Source organism: Canis lupus, chromosome 14, assembly GCF_011100685.1.
Source record: "Canis lupus familiaris isolate Mischka breed German Shepherd chromosome 14, alternate assembly UU_Cfam_GSD_1.0, whole genome shotgun sequence".
Taxonomy (NCBI): domain Eukaryota; kingdom Metazoa; phylum Chordata; class Mammalia; order Carnivora; family Canidae; genus Canis; species Canis lupus.
Window position 1 is genome coordinate 6,842,222 of NC_049235.1, and position 26,577 is coordinate 6,868,798.

Consider the following 26,577-nt stretch of genomic DNA (forward strand, 5'->3'; position numbering starts at 1 on the left):
GTTTTCATAAAAGCAGTTTTCAAAATATGTTTTCTTAAAATATCTTCAAAATAGTTCCTGGTTGAATGGAAACAAGTGTTGGGAAAATTCTCTTGTTGCAGACGTATTCATTTGTGTGGTGATAGCATTGCCAAAAGGAAGGAAAACATGCCAGGGCAAACACGCTCCGTCCTGAGAATGTTCCTTTTCTGAATTCCTAGCCTGTTCTTTTCTCCGTCTCCTCCCCTCCTCGTCCAGAAGTGCCATTGTTGCCATCATTATCCAGAAAGTGACTGACTGGCTTTGCCAGAAACGCTCCTCACAGCTTGTCCAAGAGCAAATGTAAAATGTAAAGGAGATATACTCCTTTCTGTTTATTTGCTTTGGGTATTTTTCTAACAGTTGAAAAAGCCTGGTATGGAAAGGGATCGTTGTAGTCTGGGGATTGTTTTTTTGGATAGAATCTGTCTGGCTGAACTTGTTCCTCAAAGGCAAGGTTATAAACTCTGTTTCTGCCTACTTTGGAATAGGCCATGGGTTTTGTGTCTCTTGGTATTTTAGCATGTTGTTAGTTTTGTATTGAATATTTCTGTACCTAAAATTTTGCCTTGCAGAATTAATTTCCTTTAGGGACCTAAAGTCCTCTGTTGTCAGAGCTCTGGCCATTGTTATTATTTAAATCCTGGATTTTTAGAACTGATAGTCACTTTATTAACAGAATAAGAATGGAGATTTTGGAGATCATACAGTCCAACTATTTCAGATAAAGAAACAGGCCCATAGAAGTGAAGTGATTTGCCCCAAGGCCTGCAAATAATAGTAAGGTTGGGACTAGAACTCAAGTCCTTGTTACTTTTCTCTATCCAGCCTGATTTTTGCCCTCTATCTCAGAGCTTTTTTTTTTTTTTTTTTAATCTCAGAGCTTAGATGATATTTCATACTTAGCAGGGACACTGGGGACTGGGCTCCAACCCATTTGTTACTAAGAGTGTGTTTATTACTAAGTCCTTTTTTTGGCCCTCTCTGTTATGTACTCTTGGATTCAACCAAGCCAAAATCTTGACTTTATTGAAAACATTGTGGAAACTTCATTGATTTCAAATGTAATCTCCAGGCATGGTACCAGGAGCGAGGCATCTTAATCTTTCAGAGACCGTTTTGGTAATAAACATTGAAAACTTTTTTTGACCCTGGCTGTTTTCTAGTCTTAAACCTCTGAGGTTTCCTGTGACATCAAACTGTTGAAGCTTCATTCTTGATGTAGGAGACACAGCCCACTCCATTTTGCTTGAGGTCTCTGTTCTGTCCCCAGCACTGGGGCACCTGGGTGAGCCTCAGTGGTTGAGTGTCTGCCTTTTGGCTCAGGACGTGATCCTGGAGTCCCGGGATCGAGTCCCATATCTGGCTCCCTGCATGGAGCCTGCTTCTCCCTCTGCCTATGTCTCTGCCTCTCTCTCTTTCTCTCTGTGTCTCTCATGAATAAATAAATAAACTGTTTTTAAAAAAAAGAGATCAAAAAAAAAAAGAGAGAGAGATCAGGCTTTTGTTGAAAACAAAAATCTCAAAGAGGGATGGTTATGTGTCACTGTTCTAGCTAAGCCTCTGGCTTCCCACCTCACTCAATGAAAATCCACATCCTCAAAAGGGCCCACAAATGCTCGTCGCCTCTCTGACCTTACTTCTAGGCTTTTCCTTCTTCACTGTACTTCAGTCTCACAAGTCTCTGCACTGGTCTTCAAACACATCAGGTGAACTCCTTGATGCATTTTGTACTTGGTCGTTCATGTTTTGTAGATACTCATCCCCTAGATACTGAATGATTCTTATCTCCTTCGAATTGACACCTTCTCCATAAGGCCCTCCCTGACCATCCCACATATTTTTTTATTTTTTAAAGATTTTATTTATTTATTTGACAGAGAGAAAGAGCACAAGCAGGGGGAATGGCAGGCAGACGGAGGGGGAGAAGGTGGCTCCCACTGAGCAGAGAGTCTGACACAGGGCTTCATCCCAAGGCCCTGGGATTATGACCTGAGCCGAAGGCAGATGCTCAACCAACTGAGCCACCCAGGTGCCATCCCATTTAAAACTGAAGCCCCCACCTTAGCATTTCTATCTTGAGTCCCCTTCTCTGCTGTGTTTTTCTCCATAATATTTGGCACCTTCTAGCATAGCACTTCTGTTTTTAAAGAACTCTCCAGGTGATTCTTAACCCATAGCATTGGGACCTCTGCCATAGATGTTGCTTCACTAGGTGTTACTCATGAGAAATCTATCAGAAGCAGAATTTTAAGCATCAAGAATGAATTTTAAGTTCTTAATTGTAGTCTCAAGCCAAAATACTTTTCACATAATAGAATGAATCTCTTAAATTAAACCATCTAGTGGCTAAACATTAATAGTGTTTCCCACTCATCAGAAAGTTTCTTGGCAGGGCACCTGGGTGGCTCAGTGGTTGAGCGTCTGCCTTTGGCTCAGGGTGTGATCCTGGAGTCATGGGATCGAGTCCCACATCGGGCTCACTGCATGGAGCCTGCTTCTCTCTCTGCCTGTGTCTCTGTCTTTCTCTCTGTGTCTCTCATGAATAAATAAGTAAAAAAGTTCTTTAGAAAGAAGGAACATTATATAGATCAGAAAGTCAGATGTAAAGGAAGAGCCCTGAAGAAGGGCTAGTAAAATAAAAATTAAAAAAAAAAAGTTTCTTGGCAATTGTGATAGCAGTATATTCCTATTTGTAACAGATCTTAAGGACCACATACCATATAACCTGAATATTTTTAATTTTTTTTTGGTAATGAATTCAGAATATTTAAACAAGAGTATGTAAGATTTGAGATAAAAAAAATAGTTGATAATAGTGACTGACTCTTTTCCTTAAAATGATTCAGCACTAGATTATGTATAATTAAGTCACTTTAGAATGTTTACTGTTTACAATTTCTTAGCTTGGAAGGTTTTTTTCCCAACTATTAAAATTACACAATGTAGAAATTTTGGAAAGTCAGAAGAGGAATAGTAGAAATAATGTGGGAGTCTCTCAAAGTTGACTACTATTGACACTTGGTTGTTTCCTTCTAGCTTTTTTACATTGCTTTGATCCACCTTCTGGTACAGAATTGAGGAGCAGGGTGGTGATGTAATTTGAAAAGTATAATGAAGAAAGTATTCCCTCCATGAAGAATTACACACTATTAACAGTTGTATATGTTTGCTTCTAGTTTCCTAACTGTATGCACACTTTAAAAAAAGAAAAAAACAAGAGCAAATAATATACAAGCACATTACCTCTTCTTAAAAGGAGTATAGTATTATATATGGATTCATCTTAATCACCATTCCTATTCTGTTCCCCGTTCACACCGTGACCTTGACCTTGCACCCTCACTGAAACAATTTTCTAAGTTTGATATATGTTGGTCCAGTACAGTTTTTTATACTTGTTACCATAGATATAGGTAGTATTGCTTTGTTTTAATTTATCTATAGGGTATCATGCTGTAAATATTATTCCGCAACTTTTTTTTTCCTCTCCTCAGTTATGGGTCTATCCAAATTGATACTTAATCTAGTTTATTACCTTAGCTGTGTAAAACTCCCAGTATATACAGTATGGATGTAGTATAGTTTTTCCAGTCCCTTTGGATAGGATTGCATCTGGTTCTTGGCTTTTTTATAAATAGGGCTAGAACAAATATCCTTGTGGGTCTTCTTAGATACATTTATTAGTGTTTTCCTAGGGTCATACAGAATTTTTATCCTCCTAACATTAAGACATGAACGTTTGTATTGGCTTAGTTTAATCTCTTCAATAAACACATACTTCTTAAATCTAGACTTGGAAACATCTTATTTCCTTAATGAAAAATTAATATGCAATAGTAATTGGACACAAGGCATTTCTTTTGCATTAGTAATTTAAACGTTGCTTGAGCAATTGAGAAAACATGAAGCTACTTCAACACAAAAAGTTAAAAAACAAAGTTAGAAACATAGTATTGGAGTCACTAGAGCAAACAAAGACTGGAACCTGAGATTTTGTCTTATCCCTGTTTCCTAAGTCTAGAGAACTTTCTTAGATTTCCTGAGATGACCTTTGTTGGAACTTGTCCTTGAGGATCTTCTTCCGAAGCCACTTCTCTACATCTTCCCTGATATCTTCCTCTTCCCCTTCTCATTCCCTCAGCTGTGTCCATTCTTTGTGCACATTGCACTTACTTCCTTGTGTCTTGTCTCACTGCTGCGGTGACCTCCTGGAGAATAATGTACTGCTTTACTTGTACTCTGAACAAGCTCATGCCTGACAAATAGGTGTTGACCAAATATATTTTGAATAAAGGAAAGAGAAATATGAGGTAGGGGTGAGGGAAGGGAGGGTGAGATTGGGAAGGACAATAATGATGGTCACTTTTATAGGGAACTTCAACTTATTTAAAGTATGAAATGGAATAAGGAAGTCTTGAAATGAGATAAGGATGATGACAGCTTTGACAGTGGACCTCTGTTTTTAGCACATTGTCATTTGCATATACACAAACTGATTAAGTCACTGGTTTTAATTAGAGAAAAATTAATTTCTTCTTGGAATTTAAATGTCAATATATTAAAGTCTAGGGATACCTGGGTGGCTCAGCAGTTGAGTGCCTGCTTTCGACTCAAGGTGTGATCCTGCAGTCCCAGGATTGAGTCCCACATCAGGCTCCCTGCGTGGAGCCTGCTTCTCCCTCTGCCCATGTCTCTGCCTCTCTGTGTGTGTCTCTCAAGAGTAAATAAATAAAATCTTAAAAAAAAAAAAAAAAAAAAGGTCTAGGGATGCCTGGCTGGCTCAGTCAGTACAGCGTGCGACCCTTGATCTTAGGGTCGTGAGTTTGAGTACCATGTTGGTGTGGAGATTATTTAAAAATAAAATCTTAAAAAATATGTATGTTAAAGTCTTGGCTTGTTTTTCTAGGAATAAATCAAAAAACTTGAATCCCTGACAGATATAGCTATCTGACAGATTTTTTTTTTTTTTAACTCCTTGCCTCATTTCTTGGTTGCCCCAATTTTAATCAAAACTGGGTTTCCTGGAATGAGTAGACTAAAGTTAAAGGAAATATTTTGGTCACTGTTCTTATGAAATCCTTTGTGGTTTGGAAGCGGCACTCCTTTAGTGTTTCAACAGCTTCATTCATGTTCCGCACACAGTGTAGCAGTATGATACCAGTAACTGAACTTCAGAAGGAGAAGTTCAAATGCAGACCTCTAAATTTAGAGACTGAACAATAAAACCTTTGGGAGGAAAGTCAGAGTAGCTTTCTTAACTTTCTGATAAAAGTAGTCAGCATTTAGTACTACAAATTTTCTTGGCAAGTACCTTCATAGCTCAGAAAACAGTTTCTCTGATTATTTTGTATAAGAAGCTGCATTGCTCTCAGTTTACTCATTTTTTAAATAGAACTCTGAAGTTTTAAGTAATTGACGCTGTCAGGAGAATATGTAATTTACCAGTAACCAAACATCTAAGATTAAAAGTAATGAGTTATGGGTATCATCTCCTTGTTCCAACACTGAAATTGTTTCCAGTACTGAAATACTTGAAAACGAATTGTTCTCTGGACACTTTTTGCTGCTAATGAACATCTCTTTTTACAGGATTCATGAATAAAATTTTCCATCCCAACATTGATGAAGCGTAAGTAACTATTTAAAAATGTTTAAATCTTAGCAGTGACTGCTCTCTTACTAGTATTCATCTCTCTCTCAGTTATTAAATTTTTAAAAATCTATTATCTTTTCAGATTTTATCAACAAAACTCTATGGTCACTTAAACTATGGAGTCCCAGGGTTATGATATTCTAAACCACTTAGTGCAAATTCTGCTGTTGGGCTGCTTAGTTTTTCAATTGTCATGAGTGGGTCCTTCGTTCCCTCTGATAAGTATCTAGCGTTTGTAATATTCCACATCTCCATTCTCTTTGTGTAGACACAATTCAGAGATCAGTTTTCTGCATACAGATTTACTATTATCAGCCCTTACAGTGTTTCTTAGTTCTTGAGAGTAAAGCAAACATGAATGGCTGTAGTTTCATTTCAGTTAATGAATCTTACTTACCCTTTCCTTCTAATATTTTATAGTGATATTTTAAAATGTGATACGAATGCCTCCTATTGTGTACTTCTGATGCTGTTTGCAATACGTGATTTTTTGTTCTGCAGTTTTTCCTTGTCACAGCATCTAAATTTTACTGTTACACACACATATACATGAGATATTCTGAACTCTGTGTGAATAGGTTGTACACACACGTCATGCCTCGTTGTCTTTTTATGCTTCTGTGTATCAGTCATCTTAATAACAAGAATGTTTTGTTATGTAACCACAGTATAGTCGTCAGGTTCAGGAATTGAATATCAATACAGTACTTTTTAATCTATGGCCACATTCTAGCAATGTACCTTTTTTTTTAACCCCCCCACTCCCCACCTCAGCGAAGGGTCTAGCCCAGGACCATGTATTGCATTTACTTGTCATGTTTCTTTAAACTACTTTAATCCGGAATAGTTCCTCAGCTTTTTTAAAGTTGACATTTTTAAAAGAAAATAGATGAGTTGTTTTAGAGACTGTCCCTCAATTCGGGGCTGTCTGGGGTTTCCTCCTCATTAGATCCCGAGGATGCACTTAAGGCCCGGAAAACCACAAAGTGTGACTGTGTCCTCACAGTCCTGGGGAGGCCATAGGTTTGTCTACCTCCTGGTTGTCAGTGTGAATTCTCACCTGCTGAAGGTGTTGTCTGGTTTCTCCATTGTTGAGTCGCTGGTTTCCCTTTCAGTCTCTCAGGAAACACTAAGACTTTGTATATATTCTGCTCCTCCTCATACTTTCCCTAATTGGGATTCTTTTTCTTTTTTTTGATCTATTAAAAGTACTTTTCTTGATAAATAAAATTAGTTGCCAGATACATGCAACTAGCTTTCTAATTTTTAAAAAAATGCCATTCTTTCCATCTGTTTCAGGTCAGGAACTGTGTGTCTAGATGTAATTAATCAAACTTGGACAGCTCTCTATGGTGAGTTTGGCCATGGAATATATATATACATATTTTTAGAGATGTTGAGACACTGCCTAAAAAATGTTGTTTGGCTTTTCTTCTCTGGTTTAAGATGTTTTGTTGGGAATGGGAAGGGATTATGAGGGCCTGGATGGGAAAGTTTGATCAGTATATTATCTCTCAAGTATAAACTTTGATTTAGCAGCAGAAGTTTAAAATAATCTTGTGAGATTCTGAACTTAAGGTATAGTGATGTATGTATGTAGACATACAAATACACATGTAAACATTTTATGTGTATATATTCAGAAGCACACTGTATATCTGTTTACCTGTAATAACCTTTGAATTTTGAAAAAACTTCTAGGAATGTCCCTGTGATGTGAAATGGTGTATTAAGAGGTTTGGGAAGTCCTCTGTTTTGAAGCCCAAAGCCTCGTTATGAAGCAAATAATAATCTAGCCTTGCCTCAGTGCTGAAATCAACATCTCCTCTCTTATGATAAATCAACATCTCCTCTCTTATGATGAATCAACACATGCATGATACAATGCTAAGTATCACAGGGAGATGTAAGGACTATCAGGCCTTCTCTCCCTGAGCTTGTAACTTGGTTGGGGTGCTAAAAATATTTTGAAATATACTTAATTAGGGATACAGCAAACCAATCTGTATTCCCGAACATGTCCAAATTCTCAGGCCTCATAGACTTTTTGTTCTCATGCCCTCACCCCATGAGGCTTCCCCTGATGCTCTAGCTGCAGGCGATTTCTGCACGCTCCTACATTTTTTATCTCTTTTTTGTGTCCCACTTTTATTTTTTAGCTATGTGTGTTGTTCATGCCTACCTTTCTGTGCCACTAGATTATATCTGCCATAGGAGTAACTGAAGTGCGTATCTGATTGCTCTCTGTGTCCCAGCATTTCTTATATAGCACCTTGTACCCATGTGTGGTGAAAGAATGGGAGGTACACATAATAAACCGCTGATGTCCAAGAAGATCATTTTAAGCAGGACTTAACCAGAGGTGACCTTTCTTATTGAACAATTGTGAGACATCTTATTGAAGCCGCACTTGGCAAGCCGCTTTGCCAGACATACCTGTATGAGGACGGTGCATGAGATTCACAGCAGAAGCTTGTCACAGGCAAAATATGGTTAATCCTTCTGTTTTGGTTTTTTTTTTCTCCTGATTCTGCCATTCAATAATTATTTCCTCTGCCTAGAGTTCTCTTCCTTGGTCTTTGTATGGCTGAGTACCTTCTTTTCTCACCTCAAACATCTCTCAGGGAAGCCTCCTTTCCTAAATACTCCATCAAAAACAACATTCCTCCATAGCATAGCACTCTGTTTTTTAAAAACCTATCTTTAAAACCAGCATTTGTTTATTCTTTATCTTACTAGATTGTAAGCTCCACAAGAGCAGGTACTTGTGTGTATGTGTGTGTACAAAGGTATACAAGTGCCTGAAGCAGTGCGTGGTGTACAATAAGGGTTCAGATATTTGTTGAATTAATAACTAAATCATGCCTAGTATTGTTAAGCATGAGAATTTTAGGGATATGATGGCTTATAAGGAGATGAGGCAACAAGAAAGAACATATACTCTGAGGTTGGTTAAATGGATTCCTTTTAAGATTTTTTTTTCTTTCTTTTTTTTTTTTTTTTTGTAAAAATGTCTCATGGCAGACTGCCTGGAATAGCTGATGTAATGATGTATTTTCTTAAACTGCATTCACATTTTAGAAATGTACATAACAAAATACTGTGAGCTGGTTCCAATTACAGTAAAGTAAATTGGACTTCAGCTAATTCTTTGACTGTTGACCAGAAGAGCTTTGTGGAAGAGATTTGCTGATTATCAAGTACTTTACATTCACAGAACAGATTTTTTAAAATAACAGCTTATTGAATTATAATTCATATACATGAAATTCACCTATTTAAAGCATGTAATTTGACAGTTTTTAAGCAAACTCAGTTGTATACAACAATTACTACATTTTCATCATAGGAGATTTTCTTCACCTTAAAAAGAAAAAATCTTTTACCCTTTAGCTCTCACCTCCTCATCCGCCTAACCTTCCTCCCCAACCCTAGGCAATGACTATTCTACTTTTTTGTCTCTATAGATTAGCCTATTTTGGAATTTTTAATAATGGAATATATAATATGTGGTCTTTTGTGACTGGCTTTTTTCAGTTCCCTAATGTTTTCAAGATTTTTCATGTTGTAGTGTGAATCAGTACTTCATACCTTGTATGGCCAGATAATATTTCATTTTATAGCTATCACATTTTTATCCACTTCTCAGATGATGGACAATTGGGTTGTCTCTACCTTTTGGCCATTTTGAATAATGCCTGTATAAATGTTTGTGCACAAGTTTCTATGTGGACGTGTGTTTTCATTTCTGTTGGGTGTCTACCTAGGAGTAGCATTGCTGGGTGACGTGGTAATTCTCTGGCCAATCATTTGCGGAACTGACTGTTTTCCAAAGTGGTTGTACCATTTTGCTTTCTTACCAGCAGGGTGTATGAGGTTCAGAACAGAAGCCCAATATGACTTAAGATTTCATCCCATATATAGAATGTTAGTAGAGCATTGCTTTGTAAAGCATTTAGTAAGTAACAAGGATTAAATCACATTGGTCAAAGTGAACTTTTATTTCCCTATTACATGTGCATGAATTACCATTAAGTGTTCCATAATACGTAAACATGGACAACACTAACATTGTAGGTAAGTGCAAGAACCCAAGTATTATTAGAATGTAGTCAAAAAATACTCCTAGGGCACCTGGGTGCTCAATTGGTTAAGCAGCTGACTCTTAATCTCAGGGTCATGAGTTCAAGCCTCATATTGGACTCCACACTCTGTGTGGAGCCTACTTAAGATATACTCAACAAGGAAGAATTGTGCTGACATTTTGTTCAAACCCAAACTACTACTCAAGAAAATTCAACTTTTTTTTCATGGAAAGTTTTAGAACAGGTAATTACAATTTATATAAAAGTACATAGAGATGGTTGGTACAAGATGACCTTGAAGTTTCTTTTAGGCTTAACTGATCCTGAGGTCGAAACTGAATTTTTATTGCAAACTGCTAAAGCTTTTGGCATTGAAGATTAGTCTGTAATTGGCGAATTTGGAGTCATTCTGTTTCCTCCTGTGATTCTTGAGAGAATCTTAGTTCAAAGGACAAAAAAAACTAATTTAATATAAGACAACTAACAGGAGAAAGTTGGCATGTTAACACAAATACTCAGCTAAAAACCAAAAGGCTTAGCCTGGCAAACTTGTTTCAACACTTCTACTATATAATATAGTAAGGAGCAGGGAGTTACTTGTGAAATTTCCTGCAATTAACTTTGCCCCAAGGCATGGACTGTGCACTGGATATACATAGTTATAGTATAACAGCAATTGCCAGTTAAAACTTCAGATTTATACTTAGCATAACCTGCTATTAATCAGTGTTCATGTTTGTAACAAATTTAGTCCTCTAGTTCCTCTCACTCATTGCTTCTGTGCTTATTTTGTTTTCCTTTGCCAAGTGTCCATATAGTTTGTTCATTCAAACTTAGAATTGGTATGATTGTAGTGTAATCACCCAGTAATTTTCAATTTTATATTATTTAACCTTGCAAGAGAGCTAATTATAGTGGGTAATATGGTTAATTTTGTAAAGATGCTTGTCAGCATATGAAATTATTGAGTATAAAGTCAACTATTGTTACTCTTGTGACATTTAAAGGAAAGTAGCAGATGCCATCACAAAATTGATTCAAAAAAACAAAAACAAAAACAAAACAAAACAAAACAAAATTGATTCATTTTCATTTCCTGTATGATAGCATCTTTTTCTTTGTTTTTTCTTTCTGTTTTCTTTCTTTCCTCTTCTTTCTTTTTTTAGCATCCCTTCCTGCTCTTCCAGACAGCACTGATAAAAGCTCTGGAAAACTTAAAATTCAGCCAAGGGGATCTGGATTTTAGTTTCAGAAACAACTGTAATTTTAAAGAGTGATGGAAGGAAAGTTCATTAAGCCACAGGTAGCTTTTTAAGCTTCCTTACTATACTCCAGTTTTCCTTTTTACTTACAAATATATATTTTACCCATTGTTGGCTTTTCTGCCTACACCCTTGGAGGCTCTGGTACTTCCACTGCAATACAGCTTTAAATTTCTCTTGCACCCTTCCATGCATCTGTCCCCTGTAAATCGTGTTTCTTTCTTTTTTTTTTTTTTAATAATAAGTTTATTTTTTATTGGTGTTCAGTTTGCCAACATACAGAATAACACCCAGTGCTCATCCTGTCAAGTGCCCACCTCAGTGCCCGCCACCCAGTCACCCCCACCCCCCGCCCTCCTCCCCTTCCACCACCCCTAGTTTGTTTCCCAGAGTTAAGGAGTCTTCCATGTTCTGTCTCCCTTTCTGATATTTCCTACCCATTTCTTCTCCCTTCCCCTCTATTCCCTTACACTATTATTTATATTCCCCAAATGAATGAGACCATATAATGTTTGTCCTTCTCCGATTGACTTATTTCACTCAGCATAATACCTTCCAGTTCCATCCACGTCGAAGCAAATGGTGGGTATTTGTCATTTCTAATGGCTGAGGAATATTCCATTGTATACATAGACCACATCTTCTTTATCCATTCATCTTTCCATGGACACCGAGGATCCTTCCATAGTTTGGCTATTGTGGACATTGCTGCTAGAAACATCGGCGTGCAGGTGTCCCGGCGTTTCATTGCATCTGTATCTTTGGGGTAAATCCCCAGCAATGCAATTGCTGTGTCGTAGGGCAGGTCTATTTTTAACTCCTTGAGGAACCTCCACACAGTTTTCCAGAGTGGCTGCACCAGTTCACATTCCCACCAACAGTGCAAGAGGGTTCCCTTTTCTCCGCATCCTCTCCAACATTTGCGGTTTCCTGCCTTGTTAATTTTCCCCCATTCTCACTGGTGTGAGAATGTGGTATCTCATTGTGGTTTTGATTTGTATTTCCCTGATGGCAAGTGATGCAGAGCATTTTCTCATGTATTTGTTGGCCATGTCTATGTCTTCCTCTGTGAGATTTCTGTTCATGTCTTTTGCCCATTTCATGATTGGATTGTTTGTTTCTTTGCTGTTGAGTTTAATAAGTTCTTTATAGATCTTGGAAACTAGCCCTTTATCTGATACATCATTTGCAAATATCTTCTCCTATTCTGTAGGTTGTCTTTTAGTTTTGTTGACTGTATCCTTTGCTGTGCAAAAGTTTCTTATCTTGATGAAGTCCCAATAGTTCATTTTTGCTTTTGTTTCTTTTGCCTTCGTGGATGTATCTTGCAAGAAGCTACTGTGGCCGAGTTCAAAAAGGGTGTTGCCTGTGTTCTCCTCTAGGATTTTGATGGAATCTTATCTCAGATTTAGATCTTTCATACATTTTGAGTTTATCTTTGTGTATGGTGAAAGAGAGTGGTCTAGTTTCATTCTACTGCATGTGGATGTCCAATTTTCCCAGCACCATGTAAATTGTGTTTCTCTCCAATTTAATTTTACTCATTTTTCGACTGACTTGGTAGATTACTTATTTTGTGGATTAAGTTGTGGACAAGTAAGGTCGAAAACACTTTTCTTATAAAATTGGGCAGTTTACAGTTTTATTCTTTCTCACCTTTAGGGTTGCTAGCCAATGGACTGGATACTCCTCTTATTTTGCTGGTGAGAAAAATCAACATTTGGGAAAGTACTTCCCCTAGAGTCATCTGGGGAGTCAATCACAGACAAATGAAGTTGACTACAACAAAAGGAATGCTTCAGGGACTTTGAGATTAAAATTAGACAAGAGAAACAAAAGTTTCTTTTACTAGGCATTTAGAGAATTTTAGACCATAAATCTATTTAATATGCTATACTGTGGGCCTCATGAATTTTAAGCTTTCTCATGTTGGAAATATTTACTCCATCCCCTTTTCAGTCAGGTAGCCTGTGAATCTTACCAAACAAAATTCTGGCCAAAGGTAACTGTGTCTTAAAATAATGCTTTATGCTCCACTAGTGTTTGCTAACTATGTGTCTAGCCCTTTTTAGTGTAGTTACACAGACAAGAGATATATCTATCTGTCTGCATGGGTGATTGGCCAACAACTACTGTCTGAGAACAGGCTTGAGAACTCGGTATTGATCTGTGCACGTTGGAATCCTAAAATGTCATCATGCCTTTGGAATAGCTGGATGTCATTACGAGTCTTCTAGACAGAGGCCAAGTGGAGCAATTTCTCTTTAGTACCGTGGGGGAAATGTCAGCTATAGAAAATATAACATGTTGAGTTTGGGATTTGACAGCTTGGACAGTACTTAGCTAGCTCCATGGCCTACCTCTTCTGCAGGCTGCTTGGAGTTACTCAGATGTGGTGTTGGTATGTGGCCCAAGAGTTTAATTAGCTATACACAAAAAAACAGGATCATCTTAGGTTAAACAACTTAACAAACTTATTAAAAACCACATTCATGTTCGCTGAGAGTCAGCATTAGGATCATGGAGTGGTCCAGGTTTTGTGGATGGTGGGATCTGAGCCGGGCTGTGGCCTCCAAAGATAGCCACAGCTGTATTCTACCTTCGTTGGGGCTGTAGTTTCAGGGCTCAATTGTGAAGATGTAGATTTGTTTTCTTTCCATTTGCTTGTGATCACCCTGTATAGGTAAATTCTTTCCCGTGTGTGACCACTTACCTTGTAATTGCACAAAATATCTTTTTTCCTGACCTTAAAGACAAACAGAATTATTGTCTAGTAATTAAAAACTTTAATAATGAGTTTTAGTATGACTGTAAGAGTACTAGCTAGCTAATTGTACATTAACTGCCCTTATTTCTGGAAAGTTAATAACAAATCCCATTACTATGTTTTAGCTGGCAGTCTTGTAAGGTAAGCAAGGTCATACCATGTCTGAATTAGGATGAACGGCCTCTTAAGAGTACCTGAGTGGGGCAGGGGTGTGTGAGATCAACAAGGCAACAAGGGAAATGGCTTTGGGGAATAGGAGCCTGTTTCCTTCATTCTCATCTCTGTAACAGCATTCATTTTGCTCTGCAGACCTCTATAGGTTAAGTACTTCAGGGGAGGGAGCTGCAACGGATGGAAGATGATTTTCTTTTTCTTTTCTTTTTTTTTTTTTTTTTAAAGATTTTATTTATTTACTCATGAGGGACACAGAGAAGCAGAGGCACAGGCAGAGAGAGAAGCAGGCTCCATGCAAGAAGCCCGATGTGGGACTCGATCCCGGGTCTCCAGGATTAGGCCCTGAGCTGAAGGCGGGCACTAAACCGCTGAGCCACACGGGCTGCCCCAGAAGATGATTTTCTAAGTCTGGTGGAGTACTTTAAAACATTCTGTGTTTTTTAACTACACACCTCTGGTTGATGGCCTGGTGATCTGGCACTTAGCAGAATGTATCTGGTAGTCTTCCAGGCTTTAGGGCCCTATGTCTTTGACATTGCTATTTCAAACATAGAGCAAAAATACCTGTGTTTACCTTGGAATATTTAAAAATTGTAATGCTACCCCTCATGAGATTAAGTATATCAATCATATTGCAAAAATTCTGAGTGTTTACTAATTCTTTTTTTTTTTTTAAAGATTTTATTTTAGAGAGCACATGTGGGGTGAGGGGAGTCTGCTCAGCAGGGAGCCTGACACAGGGCTTGATTCTGGGACCCCAGGATCATGACCTGAGCCACAGGCAGATGCTTAACTGACTAAACCACCACCCAGGCACCCCCAAATATTTACTAATTCTTACTAATTCCTAATTGGACTTTTTTTTCTTGAAAGATGTGAAGAGGGAGGTGTGTTTTGTTTTTTTTTTTTTTGCTTGCATGACCCTCTTAGTAAGACCTTATTCTGTCTTTAAAAGATCGCCGTGGGGAGCACCTGGGTGGCCTAGTTGATTAAGAATTCAACTCTTGATCTCAGCTCAAGTCTTGATCTCAGGGTTGTGAATTCAAGCCCCATATTGGGCTCCACACTGGGCATGGAGCCTACTTAAAAAAATAAAAGATCTGCATGGACTAACCTTGAGAACATTTATAAATCTGATGAATTCATATTTTTTATATATTTTATCCACACAGAAACACAGAAGGCCCTCTCAGTTAAGTAATTGGATACAGTCTTGAATTTATCATCCAGCAGATTGGTGGCTTGATATACTATTCCATTAGCAGCATGTCAGCCATCAGTAAACTAAATATGGCGTGGCAAGCCCTGTTGGCCAGCTGGTTCTGTGCCATAGTACCACAGGAGGTCTTTGTAGTGGTCTGCTTCTCACCACGTGTGTGCCCTCAAAGCAGCTATAGGATTAGGCTTTCCTCATTGAAGTTGGGTTCAAGTTAGTTATTTTAGAGAATGTTATTTTTTAATTTCAAAGCCATTTCTTCTTGCAAGTCCACCTACCCAACCTAAGGGCATTCCTCCTGACCAGCTTTTTTGAAGTTTTCCTCAAGATATCTGTCAGCCTCTAGGGCCCCTGCTTGCTGAGTCCTTCACACAGAACAACTGCTTGATCATATGAATGCAGTTCTTTGGGTTGAAGAACTATATAGGTTTTTGACGATTCCTCATTTGTAAGGGTAGAATTTCACTTCCTTTCATATTCACAGACTGTAAACAGGAGAAATTTTAAAAATCCATTATTAATATTCAAACTTCTTAGGACCTAGTTAAAGAGTGGAAAAGTAAACATCAGTTAGTTAACCAAAATTATTAAATAACAGAAGGAAATCTGGAAATTTTATTTGCCCTGTTGTAATCTTAAAAAAAATTAACTACATTAAATTAGTTAAAAATTTAACTAATATACATTTGTATGTATTTTTTATGCATCTAGTAGATACCTCTTCCCCCTCCAAGAAAAAAAAGTTTGAAAAGCTTTCAAAAAAAAAAGAATGAAATGAGGGATCCCTGGGTGGCGCAGCGGTTTGGCGCCTGCCTTTGGCCCAGGGCGCGATCCTGGAGACCCGGGATCGAATCCCATGTCGGGCTCCCAGTGCATGGAGCCTGCTTCTCCCTCTGCCTGTGTCTCTGTCTCTCTCTCTCTCCGTGTGTGTGACTATCATTCATAAATAAATAAATAAATAAATAAATTTAAAAAAAAAGAGCCAGAACTTTAAAAAAAAAAAAAAGAATGAAATGGAATTTTATGGTTTTTATTATGAATATATATCATAGGTTTATGACTTGCCTATTACCATTTCATGATTGATTAATTACAATTGCTTATAAGATGAGCAAAAGTGAATTAGGGGGTTTTGAAAGGGCAGCTGCTGATTTTTCTCTAATAAATCAAGGATATGAATAACACAGTTCAAATTCTCAAGTGATCTCAACTGTTTAGCCATTAGCTTCAACTATCATAGCCAGAAGTCCACAGACATAGGAGATCTGTGTGAGTTCTAGAAAATCATTAGTTCTAGACCACTAGAACCAACAATTTGTGATTTTTCTCCATCTTTTTAACCTCTCTAATTATGAGTAGGACTTTATTTTCTTGTTCTCAGCCTTGCTCCTTGTTGAATTATGGAACAAATAAATACCATAAGGAGTTGTGGGTGGTACAGTGAAACTCGAGAAGCCAGGGGTCCTCCATCAGAGAAGAGGGGCCAATGAACTCTAAGTTTGTTTGGATAGCATGCTTCTAGAATATGAAGAGTTTTGAAGGAAAACAAGAGGAACTTGCTTTTGAAGGGAAATTACCTGAGTGATTGTTTTAAGGAAATTTCTCTGATTACAGAGTTTGAATCCTAGAGCGCCATCAAGGAGGTGGTTGCCCTGATCCAAAGTGGAATGGTACATTGGGCTTGGTGTAGTTACATGCGAGGGAAAACAGAAGAGGAACTAGAGGCATTTTGTTAGGACAATTAGTGAGTCTGGAAAACCAACTGAGTACATGGAATAAAGGAGAAAGCCTAATCAAAGTCCTAGAGCCTAGGAACAAGGGTGTTGGAGTCTACCTAGGTAGTAGGAGAAAAGGTTAGGTTTTCAAGGAAATAATTTTAAGCATGTCTAATTGGTAAGACCAGAAATATAAAGGACTGATTAGAAAGATTTGGTAGTTAACAGCATAGACTTATTTTTTTAAAATTGTAAAATGATGAGCTTCCCAGAGTAAGAGTATATGAAGCTACTTCTTAAATTATAAACACCACAGAGTTCACACACTGTGCAAGTGAATGATGTCTTTCTGAGCAAGTTTTTCTGTATGTTGTTTGCTTTTAAATGGAAGGAACCCAGGGCATTGGGCATCTTGAAGGAGTAGGATAGATGGCCTTTGAAGAGATGTGGGAGGAGGGGGATGGCTTTGACGACTTGGCACCTAGCCATGACTGTAGCCATGACTGTACTGTGTGATGGCCGTGGTTTCCAAGTTACAGCATTTTAGGTGTTAAATCTGAAAAACAGATGAATGTTATGCAAGTTAAAGTCTCTGGGGTGACTGCCTGCCTGATACAGGTCCCTGGTGTACGGTTCCTGGTGGGCAGGCCACGTCAAGCTCTGGGCATCTGGAGGGCTTTAACCTGAAGATAGCAGCATGCTTTACCAAAATTTCCACTTTAACATTCAAAGGAAATAGAGGAAGAAGAAATAACTTCTGGTCACTGGTTTATAAACAGCCAAGAATAAAACATGATCTGTGATTCATCCCCTCCTGTGTTTTCTCCTTAAAGCCATGTCCCATCTTTTTGTGAGTCACCTGAAGTAGGGTGGCTTTACTTTAAGAATTGGTGCATTTTTTTTTTCAGTGTGACTCATTTTAATTAATGTGTATTCTTTGAAGGATACAGATAGCTGAAATTTCTAAGAAGATGGCATGTTTTTATGAAAATTTTAGTCCTTTGATGCCATATGAAGCCTGTTTTATAGTCCTTTTTAGTAATGTGTAATTCTTCCTTGTAAGGAACTACAGTATTATACTTCTCTTTTTGTAGATGAAGAAATTAAGTTGCAGAGAGGAAGAGACCTGCCCAAGGTCAAAGAGAGCAAGTCAGTGGAAGGCCTGAGATTAGATTTGTGGTCTTGTAGGTTTCCCATCTGTTGTTTACAACTTTTGCTAGAAACAGTTCAGTCTAATGGAATTTGCTCTACCCTATGTCCACAATGTGTTAGGTGGTATCTCTTGCTGCCCTTTATGCTCTGAAGCAGCCCTTTACTGCCCTCAAAAATGGATTCACTTTCTCCTACCTTTAGTTTGGAATACCTCCACCCAGAGGAAGTGACAATGATAGCATCATGCAGGAAGGAGTACTGAAAGGGTCAGGGAGTTGGCTTCACTAGAGCCTCCTGAGCAGCTTAATTGAGAGTCCTGAACATTTTCAGAGAACCTGCAAGCAAACAGCCCTCTTTGTTTTCTGGGGCTAGGGGTGTATAGGGTAGGTAGTGTTTCCTGGCTGTGCAATTCTACACACACATACACACACACACAATGATGTCAGCTTGTCTAAGTCAGAATCCATGGGGTAGGTAATGAGGCCTCAGCATGCATGTTTTGAAAAAATGCCACAGGTAATTCTGATGGACAAACAGCAAGGATCCAGACTCACCAGGAACCATTGCTCTGGACTAAAGGGGGTGAATGGTGCTGCTTTTGATGAAAGATCAGTATGATTTGAGTGTTTAAAAAATGAAATATGAATATAAATTATTAGTTGAAGCACCTAAACTGAGGAATGAGTGTTGTAATATTGTTAATATTAATACTGTAAGATCAGGCTGAAGAATCTGTCTTAATGGACTGCATTTTTGTAAGTGCTGATTTAGTCCAAAGCAAAAGTAAGAGCTGTTTGCTCATCATAAACTGTACTTCTCAGGGGTCTTTGGACTTCCTTAAAAAATTAAGGCAGCCAGTAATGGAAACCAGCTGACTATAATCTCGAGATTGGGTTGCTCTGTGTGTCTGGTTCTCTCCCTTTCAAAAAGTGGAAGATTAATATATTTTTAAGAGACTTTTGAACTGAAAGATGTTGAAGTTTTATTACTATTATAAACAATTCTAGGGGGAAAATACTCATTTTATGATGGATTTTTCCAAAGGTGACTATCTTTAGTTCACTTTCAGTTTACAGTTTAGATTTCTTTGTCAACATTTATCTTGAAAGAAGATTTTTATCTGCAACTTTTGAGAGATGTTTCCTTGGGGAAGACCCTCTCAGTAGGAATCACTTTGTTAGCCACTTTCAGGGCTGTGTTAACTGCTTTAAAACAGCCATAGCAAGGGCGCCTGGGTGGTTCAGGCAGTTAAATGTCTGGCTTTGGCTCAGGGTTTGATCTCAGGGCCTGGGAATGAGCCCCGCATCTGGCTGCCACTCAATGTGGTGTCTGCTTCTCCCTCTCCCTCTGCCCATTCCCCTGTTCGTGCTATCTCTCTTTCAAATAATTAAATAAAATCTAAAAATAAAAAATAAAATAAAAATGACCATAACCACAACTTCCTGGTCTTCAAATTCTGTCCTCTTCTGCCCACAACTGGGCTGTGGTACTTTCCTTTTTCTGCTTTTCTGTTTTACAGGCGTGACACAGCACATCTGTAAAATGGACCAGAAGTGTGTTAATGCAGGAAGACGAGAGACATAGGAAGGTAGAACAAATAATTGAGGATTCTTTTACTTATTGAGAACAAATATCTAGGCAAAGACACTTATCGGTAGCTTGAAAAACTTAAAAATAGTGGGGAAAGGGTATAAAAATTCCTTCTTGGAACACAGGAAGCACCTAGTTATGAAACATGTTGTCTGCCATATTCTCAAGTCCTAAAGCACTCCTTAACATTACTTAAAAGAGAATAAAACCTATACTTCGGGGGGGGGGGGGGCTGTGTGTGTGTGTATTTTAAAGGTTTTTGATGTTGTTTGATAACTTTTCAGCTGCTAATCTTTTTGAGTAGAGCCTGTAATGCCAGTGTGACAGAAGAACTCCCAGGTCCCCACCTGCAGGTATCTGCAAACAGCTGTGGGCTACTTTTCTGTGGTTTAGCTACTTGGAAACAAGCACATGGCCTCTGTAAAGTATCAAACATTTCAGCCACAGAAATGCCTTAACATTCTCTGCTTAAAGATCACCCTTCTGGCCTTGAACTTGTAAGAAAGGAAGACTTTGTGGTAGGGAGGTTGGCCATTTCTGAGGATATGCAATTTTAATGCCAAGATGTGGGTAGTTTGTTTCTTCATGAAGGTTTAGGCAATGCTCATTTCATCTGTTGACAGAGGCAGCGTGGTGGATAAGCCCAGGATTGAAACCGAGTTCCTTGGGCAAGTTACCTACCCACCCCCACCCCGTGCCTCAATTTTCCCAGGTGCAGTATGGAGATAGTAATGGTACCTCGCTCATTGGCTATAGTGACCCTAAGAGTGCATGTAAAGTACTTACAAGGCTTGTAGTGCAGACTGTCCCTGCTACCATTCCTGTGTTAACTCCTCTGCTCCCAACTCATGGTGTTTGTAAAACCTGCCCACCTTCTCCTCTTGTTTTTTTTTTCTTTTGAGTTTATTTACCTTAATTTTTTAGACTTCTGTTTTATTTAAATATTTCAAACATGTGCAGAAGTAGAAAGGACATTCATAGGAAAATGCTATTTTTAAAGGTAAAAAAAGCAAAATGTCACTTGATGTATGAAGAGTAGAAGTTGTAAGCCTATTACCTTGAGATAACATTTTAGATGTTCTTATGCACACGTACTGTACATAGTTATAATTCTATAGAGCATACCTTTTTTTTTTAAGATTTTTTATTTATTTACTCATGAGATAGAGAGAGAGAGGCAGAGACACAGGCAGAGGGAGAAGCAGGCTCCATGCAGGGAGCCTGATGTAGGACACGATCTGGGGTCTCCAGGATCATGCCCTGGGCTGAAGGCGGCACTAAACTGCTGAGCCACCTGGGCTGCCCTAGAGCATACCATTTTATGGACTTTATCCTCTGACATTAGGAAAAGAAGTATAGGGCAGCCCCCGTGGCGCAGCGGTTTAGCGCCGCCTGCAGCCCAGGGCGTGATCCTGGAGACTCGGGATCGAGTCCCATGTCGGGCTCCCTGCATGGTGCCTGCTTCTCCCTCTGCCTGTGTCTCTGCCTCTCTCTCTAGCTGTGTCTCTATGAATAAATAAATTTAAAAAAAAAAAAAGGAAAATAAGTATATTTTATTCTCTAGTCTTTGAATAGTTTTCAGTGGTTTTATACCATGAATAATTACTGATTTGTTGAACATGTTGCTTCCTTTTTAAAAAAATAATTGTAAGTAAAATAGCAGTGTGATTGAGTTATCTTGAAAGGTTATTTTTGTTTTGCTTTTTTGATTAGGAATCTCTGCATTTATTTTCTGGTGTATGGGAATCGTGGTTATTTGGGAAGTTAGCTTTATGAAGGAGAAATAGCTCCAGTCTGTGTAATAATACCAAGTCTCTTTTACCTGGGCTCAAGGTAAACAAGCTCTGTCAGTACCTGGTGCATGAGAATGGGACTATGCTAGACATCCTGGGACTCTCCGTGACATTACTGTCTAGACCTGAGCTTATTTAAATATAAATTAGGGAAGCCTGGGTGGCTCAGTGGTTGAGCTTTTGGCCCAGGGCATGATCCTGGAGTCCCAGGATCGAGTCCCACATCGGGCTCCCTGCGTAGAGCCTGCTTCTCTTTCTGTTATATTTGTAGGGTTTTCTAAAGCAGAAGATGACAAACATTGGCTGCCTGGTTTTGTATATAAAGTTTTATTGAAACACATCCATATCCATTTGTGGGTGCTTTTGTGCTACAGTGGTAGAGCTAAATGTTGAATACATGCAACAGAGTCCAGATGTTGCCCACAAAGTCTAATTTACTCTGGCCATTTATGAAAAAGTCAGTCAATCCCTTTTCTCTAGACCAGGATTTCTCAGCTTCAGCACTATTGAATTTTGGTCCAAGTAATTAGGTGTTGTAAAGGGCTCTCCTGTGCATTGTAGGATGTTTAACAACATCACTGCCTCTATCCACAACGGCTGGTACACCACCTGTCCCCTTTCCCCATCCAGGTGTGACAACTAAAAATCTTTCCAGACATTATAGGATGTCTGCTGGGGAGCAAAATCACCCCTGGCTAAGAATCACTAAGCTAAATTGATGTGGCTTGACCAAACATTCATTTATAATACTGCATAAAAGTGCTCACTCTAAAGGGGAAAAAATATGTTAAGAGAGCAGAATAAATAAAAGAATAGTTTTATGCTGCTATACTCTAGCATTCCTTCCAGAAACAGAAATTTTTCTATAAAACATGATAGAGTAACTGGACTAGGGCAGAGAGCTGGAAGCACTAAGATTCCACAGTTTACCGTCTGCTGAGCAGCAAATAGAATGGAAGTTATAGCATCTCTGAAGTGATGGGAACATGTAGTTTATTTTACAGGTTTGCAAGGCCTATTTCCTTTATAAAACACTATATGACGGCAGAGTTCTTGTTGACTCTGCTGTGTGTGTAAATGTTATCCGTGTATACCCAGCACCTTGTGCTGCATCTGGCAAGAAGGGAGTTAGTAAATGTTTATTAAAATGATTGTCAATAAATTCAATAAATTGGTACTTCTCTGTCTTATTATCTATGATTTTAAGTGGCCTATGTAGATTCCTACTTTCATTAGCCAGAAGAATTTAAAAACCGGTTCTATTTACCTCCATTGAAGGTGATGAGAATTGAATTAAACATCAGGCCTATAAAATTGTGTTCTTCTGAGATCTGGTGCTTGAATACTTTTCAGAGTGGGGATTTTCAAATTTGTAGAAAGAGGCAATATTAAGAGACTACCCATTTTGTAAGGATATAGAGTGGTAGAGTTTTGGGGTACACATTTTAATTAAATGATGTATGTACTATTTCTGAATTCTTGGTTTAAAACATGGAGTGAATTCAAATTGGGATGATTGCCTTTGAAAGTGGAGTATCAGGTATACCTTTATTTGGTTCTTTAAATTAAAATTAAATATTAAATTTTAAAATTGGTATCAAAAGGAATATGTTATAGAGATCACATGTAATGGAGCACACTTTTATGGAACACTTTCATGTGGTTGATTATTTCAGAAGATAAGCGGTTTTGACTACTGAACTCAAGTGAATTTTAGGTGACTTGTTTTTTTCCATGCATGACATATTTCTGTTTGTTTTTCAGATCTTACCAATATATTTGAGTCCTTCCTGCCCCAGTTGTTGGCCTATCCCAACCCCATAGATCCTCTCAATGGTGATGCTGCAGCCATGTATCTCCACCGACCAGAAGAATACAAGCAGAAAATTAAAGGTAAGAAGGCAAATAGTTTAACCTGGAGACAGAAAAACTTACATGTACTGGGCTTTCATCATTAAAAGCCCTTCTTAGTTACTAATAATTTTTCTCAGGCCTTTAAAGAGACCACTGTCTGTGGGCTGGAGCGGAGCTCACTGGCCCCTGAATGTCCCAGCAAGGAAGAGGAGAAGGAGCGAGAAAGAGCAAAAGGAAAGATGAGAAAATGGGAGACACCTGTTGGGTGGTGGTACATGTAACCCTGCCGGAAATCCCCATGGACCTCTGTACAAAAGAATCTTAGCCTCCATTTGTTTCCTCTTGTCCTATAAAATTAGAAAATTGGATTCGAGAATGAAATATTAATTGAAGGGCATAATCTCACATTTGTTTACAGATAGTATCATCCTGGCCTTTCAGAAAAGCAGTTAACTTTGGAAGTTGGGAAATGCCAAATTTATCCTTATACTTTTTTTATTGTATCATTTTACCTGTTGAATTAAGAATACCCAGCTGGCTTCTTTTCTTGGCCCCATACTGATTTTCTTTTACTTTGGAAAGTTTACATCTGGGCACATTTATCTGCTGTAGATACCTAGCCCCAGGGCCCAGCTTTCTAGTAAAACGTGAAATGTACTGTTCAAAGTTAGAAGTGTGCTGGTAGTAGTAGTGCTAGTTTGTCCATCCTTTAGGATTTAGAATCCTACTATTTTCTCATTCTTAAATAGTTTACCTGCTAATGAGACATAAAGTTCATTAAAATGAACTTTTGGTTTCAAGAGAACATCTGTAGCTTCACCCTGGCTTACTGGTGTTCATTTTTATTCTGCATGCTTGAGATCCTTCATAGTGAAAAGTCTAGATAAAGTTCCACCAGAAAGGAAAGGAATTCAGAGTCCATGAAAGTAGGTCTGCTCTTCTTACCAAGTGACAGGCATTGGTATTTACCTAATTTTTAGCATGACTTCTGCCAATTGTGTGGCCCCTCTGGGGCCCATCTGCGGGAGATGGCAGTAGGAATAATTTACGAGCGCCTGGAATATATAGGTCTTCCCTCTTAACTGTGCTGGTATGAGACAGGCACATCTCACGCTTTCCTTTTGTTTTCTCATTCTCCCCTGATCTTTGTAGGGTACTGTTTGGCGCTTCTGTTGAGATAAAATAGAAATAAATCTACTCTAATTAATTTACTTAAGTCTCAGGTATTTTGCAAATTAATACCTAATTTATGTAGCAGAATATCTGTATAGCCAAACAAGTATTTCAAAGGAAAAAAAGTCCATTTCAACCAGATAAAGTTCTATTATGAGACTGTGTTAAAATTGTGACACAAACATCACTTAACAGTATCTGCAGCCCACAGATACCTCATTGCAGAGCGTATTTCTCTAGTTCTTACATTCATTGTGCCTCAGCAACATGATTCTTGTTTTAGTACATATCTGCTCTAGCACCAATTACAAAAGGAATCCAATCTACATTTTTTTAAAGATTTTATTTATTTATTAGAGAGCACGCACACGTAAGCAGGGCGGGGTGGGGCGGGGAGGATAGAGGGAGAGAGAAGCAGACTCCCCAGTGGGCAAGGAGCCAGATGCGGGGCTGGATCCCAGGACCCTGAGATCATGTGTGACCTGAGCCAACCAGGCACCCTATGTTTTTATTTTAGAATGGCAAGCTCTAGCTTAGGGAATTTGAGCTTCCTGAAATGTCAGTGTTGGCTATCATTTTGTCTTCCTGCGTAATGTGAAAATCAGGGCTGATTGCTTAAACACGCTCCCCTGGCCCCCAGCCTGAGGTTGTTCTCCCAGTTCTCCTGCACCCAGCCTGTCAGAGGCATCCCTGCTTCAGAAGCCTGTGTCTGCTCCCATGGACCTCTTGAGGAGTCCTGTTCTTTATTTCCTGTCATTTTCAAACTCCTCACTTCCTTGCCCTAAACTCCTGAGGTCTAGTTTGTTTTCCCTCCTCCTGTGTTCTCATTTCTTCCTAATCATATGCACCCTGCTCAAGAACCATTTTCCAGACTTCTCTGCAGCCTTGCTATTTTGCCCCTTCCCTTCCTGAAAACCTTTCTCATTCCATTCCCAAACATGGTCAATGGTCATTCTTTTAAGATTCAGTCATTTAACCCACCCTCACTCTCCCTCCCCACTTGGGGAGCTGATTCACCCTTCACAGCTACCTCCAGGTAGGTGATTTCCAAAAATGTGTCTAGATGGGCCTTCTCTCCCAGGCTGCTACCAGACATTTCCACGCTTGGTAACCTTTCTTACTGTGGATTTTAGTCAATGTTCATATATAGTTGATTTTTTAAATTGTGTAAGTATGAGCTGCCTGTAGGATAGGACACTTGCCTGCTTAGAAACCTTTACTGAGTGACATCTTAGCCTGCCATTCATGGCTCTCTCTCACTGTGTGGTGAGCTCCATCTTTGCCTTTACTCCTAAATGTATCACTATGTGACCATCAAATTGGATGAGTTTGCCAACTATATTCCCTTCCTTAGGGAAAGTTGCAACCCTACAAAAACAAACAAACAACAACAAAAAAAACCCAGAAAATAACTTAACCATATGCTCACCATCTAACTACAGCAAGACCTATACATTTTGCCTTATTTGTTTCAGATATAAACATAGTTCTCAGTGTTGTTTTAACCTCCCGGCCATGGCCTTCTCCCTTGTGCTTTTGGCAAGGCTGTGCATTCCCCTGGAGTGGCATGTCCTATGCTGCAGCTAAGAATTCCTTCCAGGGTCAGGTCAGGTGTGCCTGGCTTCCTGGCTCTCAGAGGCCAGGGTCCCTTCCTCCACACTTCCCTCCGGTGGCACTAACTGCTTTTATCTGCATCTGTGTCTCCTGCTCATTAGTGACCTTGCTCTTTATTCTTCTATCTCCTAAAAACCCTTGTCCTAGTAAGCTTAGCACTTAAGACCTATTTATTTCCTCAAATATACTAAAGAGGACTAATAGTATCACCTTATAGCGTCAGAGAGAAATATCAAAGTGCAGCAGCTTTCTACAAATGCAGGGACATAGCTGACCCAGTAGAGGGTAAAAATAACATTTCTAAGACTGTAATAAACATTTCTCTCTCTTTGAAGAATAAATTCAGGTAAGTTCTTACCTAATCAGAAGCTTTTAGAACCTCATCTCCACATAAAACTTTATTATAATGAGTTTGTAGGGTTCTAAGAAGTCTACAAACTTTTTCTCTAAAGGGCCAGATTTGGCCACAAATAGAGTCTCTGTCACATATTCTTTCCTCCCCCTCCCC

General features: G+C 38.7%; 1 protein-coding gene across 4 annotated transcripts in view; it reads left to right on the forward strand.

Annotated features, from left to right (window-relative positions):
• The window catches only part of UBE2H (ubiquitin conjugating enzyme E2 H), a 108,337-nt gene that overhangs the window by 75,691 nt on the left and 6,069 nt on the right, over positions 1 to 26,577 (forward strand). For 2 of the 4 annotated variants that reach the window (XM_038556532.1, XM_038556533.1), the window contains exons 4-6: positions 5,611 to 5,650; positions 6,974 to 7,026; positions 23,193 to 23,321. In XM_038556532.1, coding sequence (XP_038412460.1) covers positions 5,611 to 5,650; positions 6,974 to 7,026; positions 23,193 to 23,321 — 222 coding nt within the window. Of the gene's footprint in view, positions 1 to 5,610; positions 5,651 to 6,973; positions 7,027 to 23,192; positions 23,322 to 23,419; positions 23,670 to 26,577 lie in introns of those variants that run through there. The other 2 variants (XM_038556536.1, XM_038556534.1) reach the window with 2 other exon arrangements.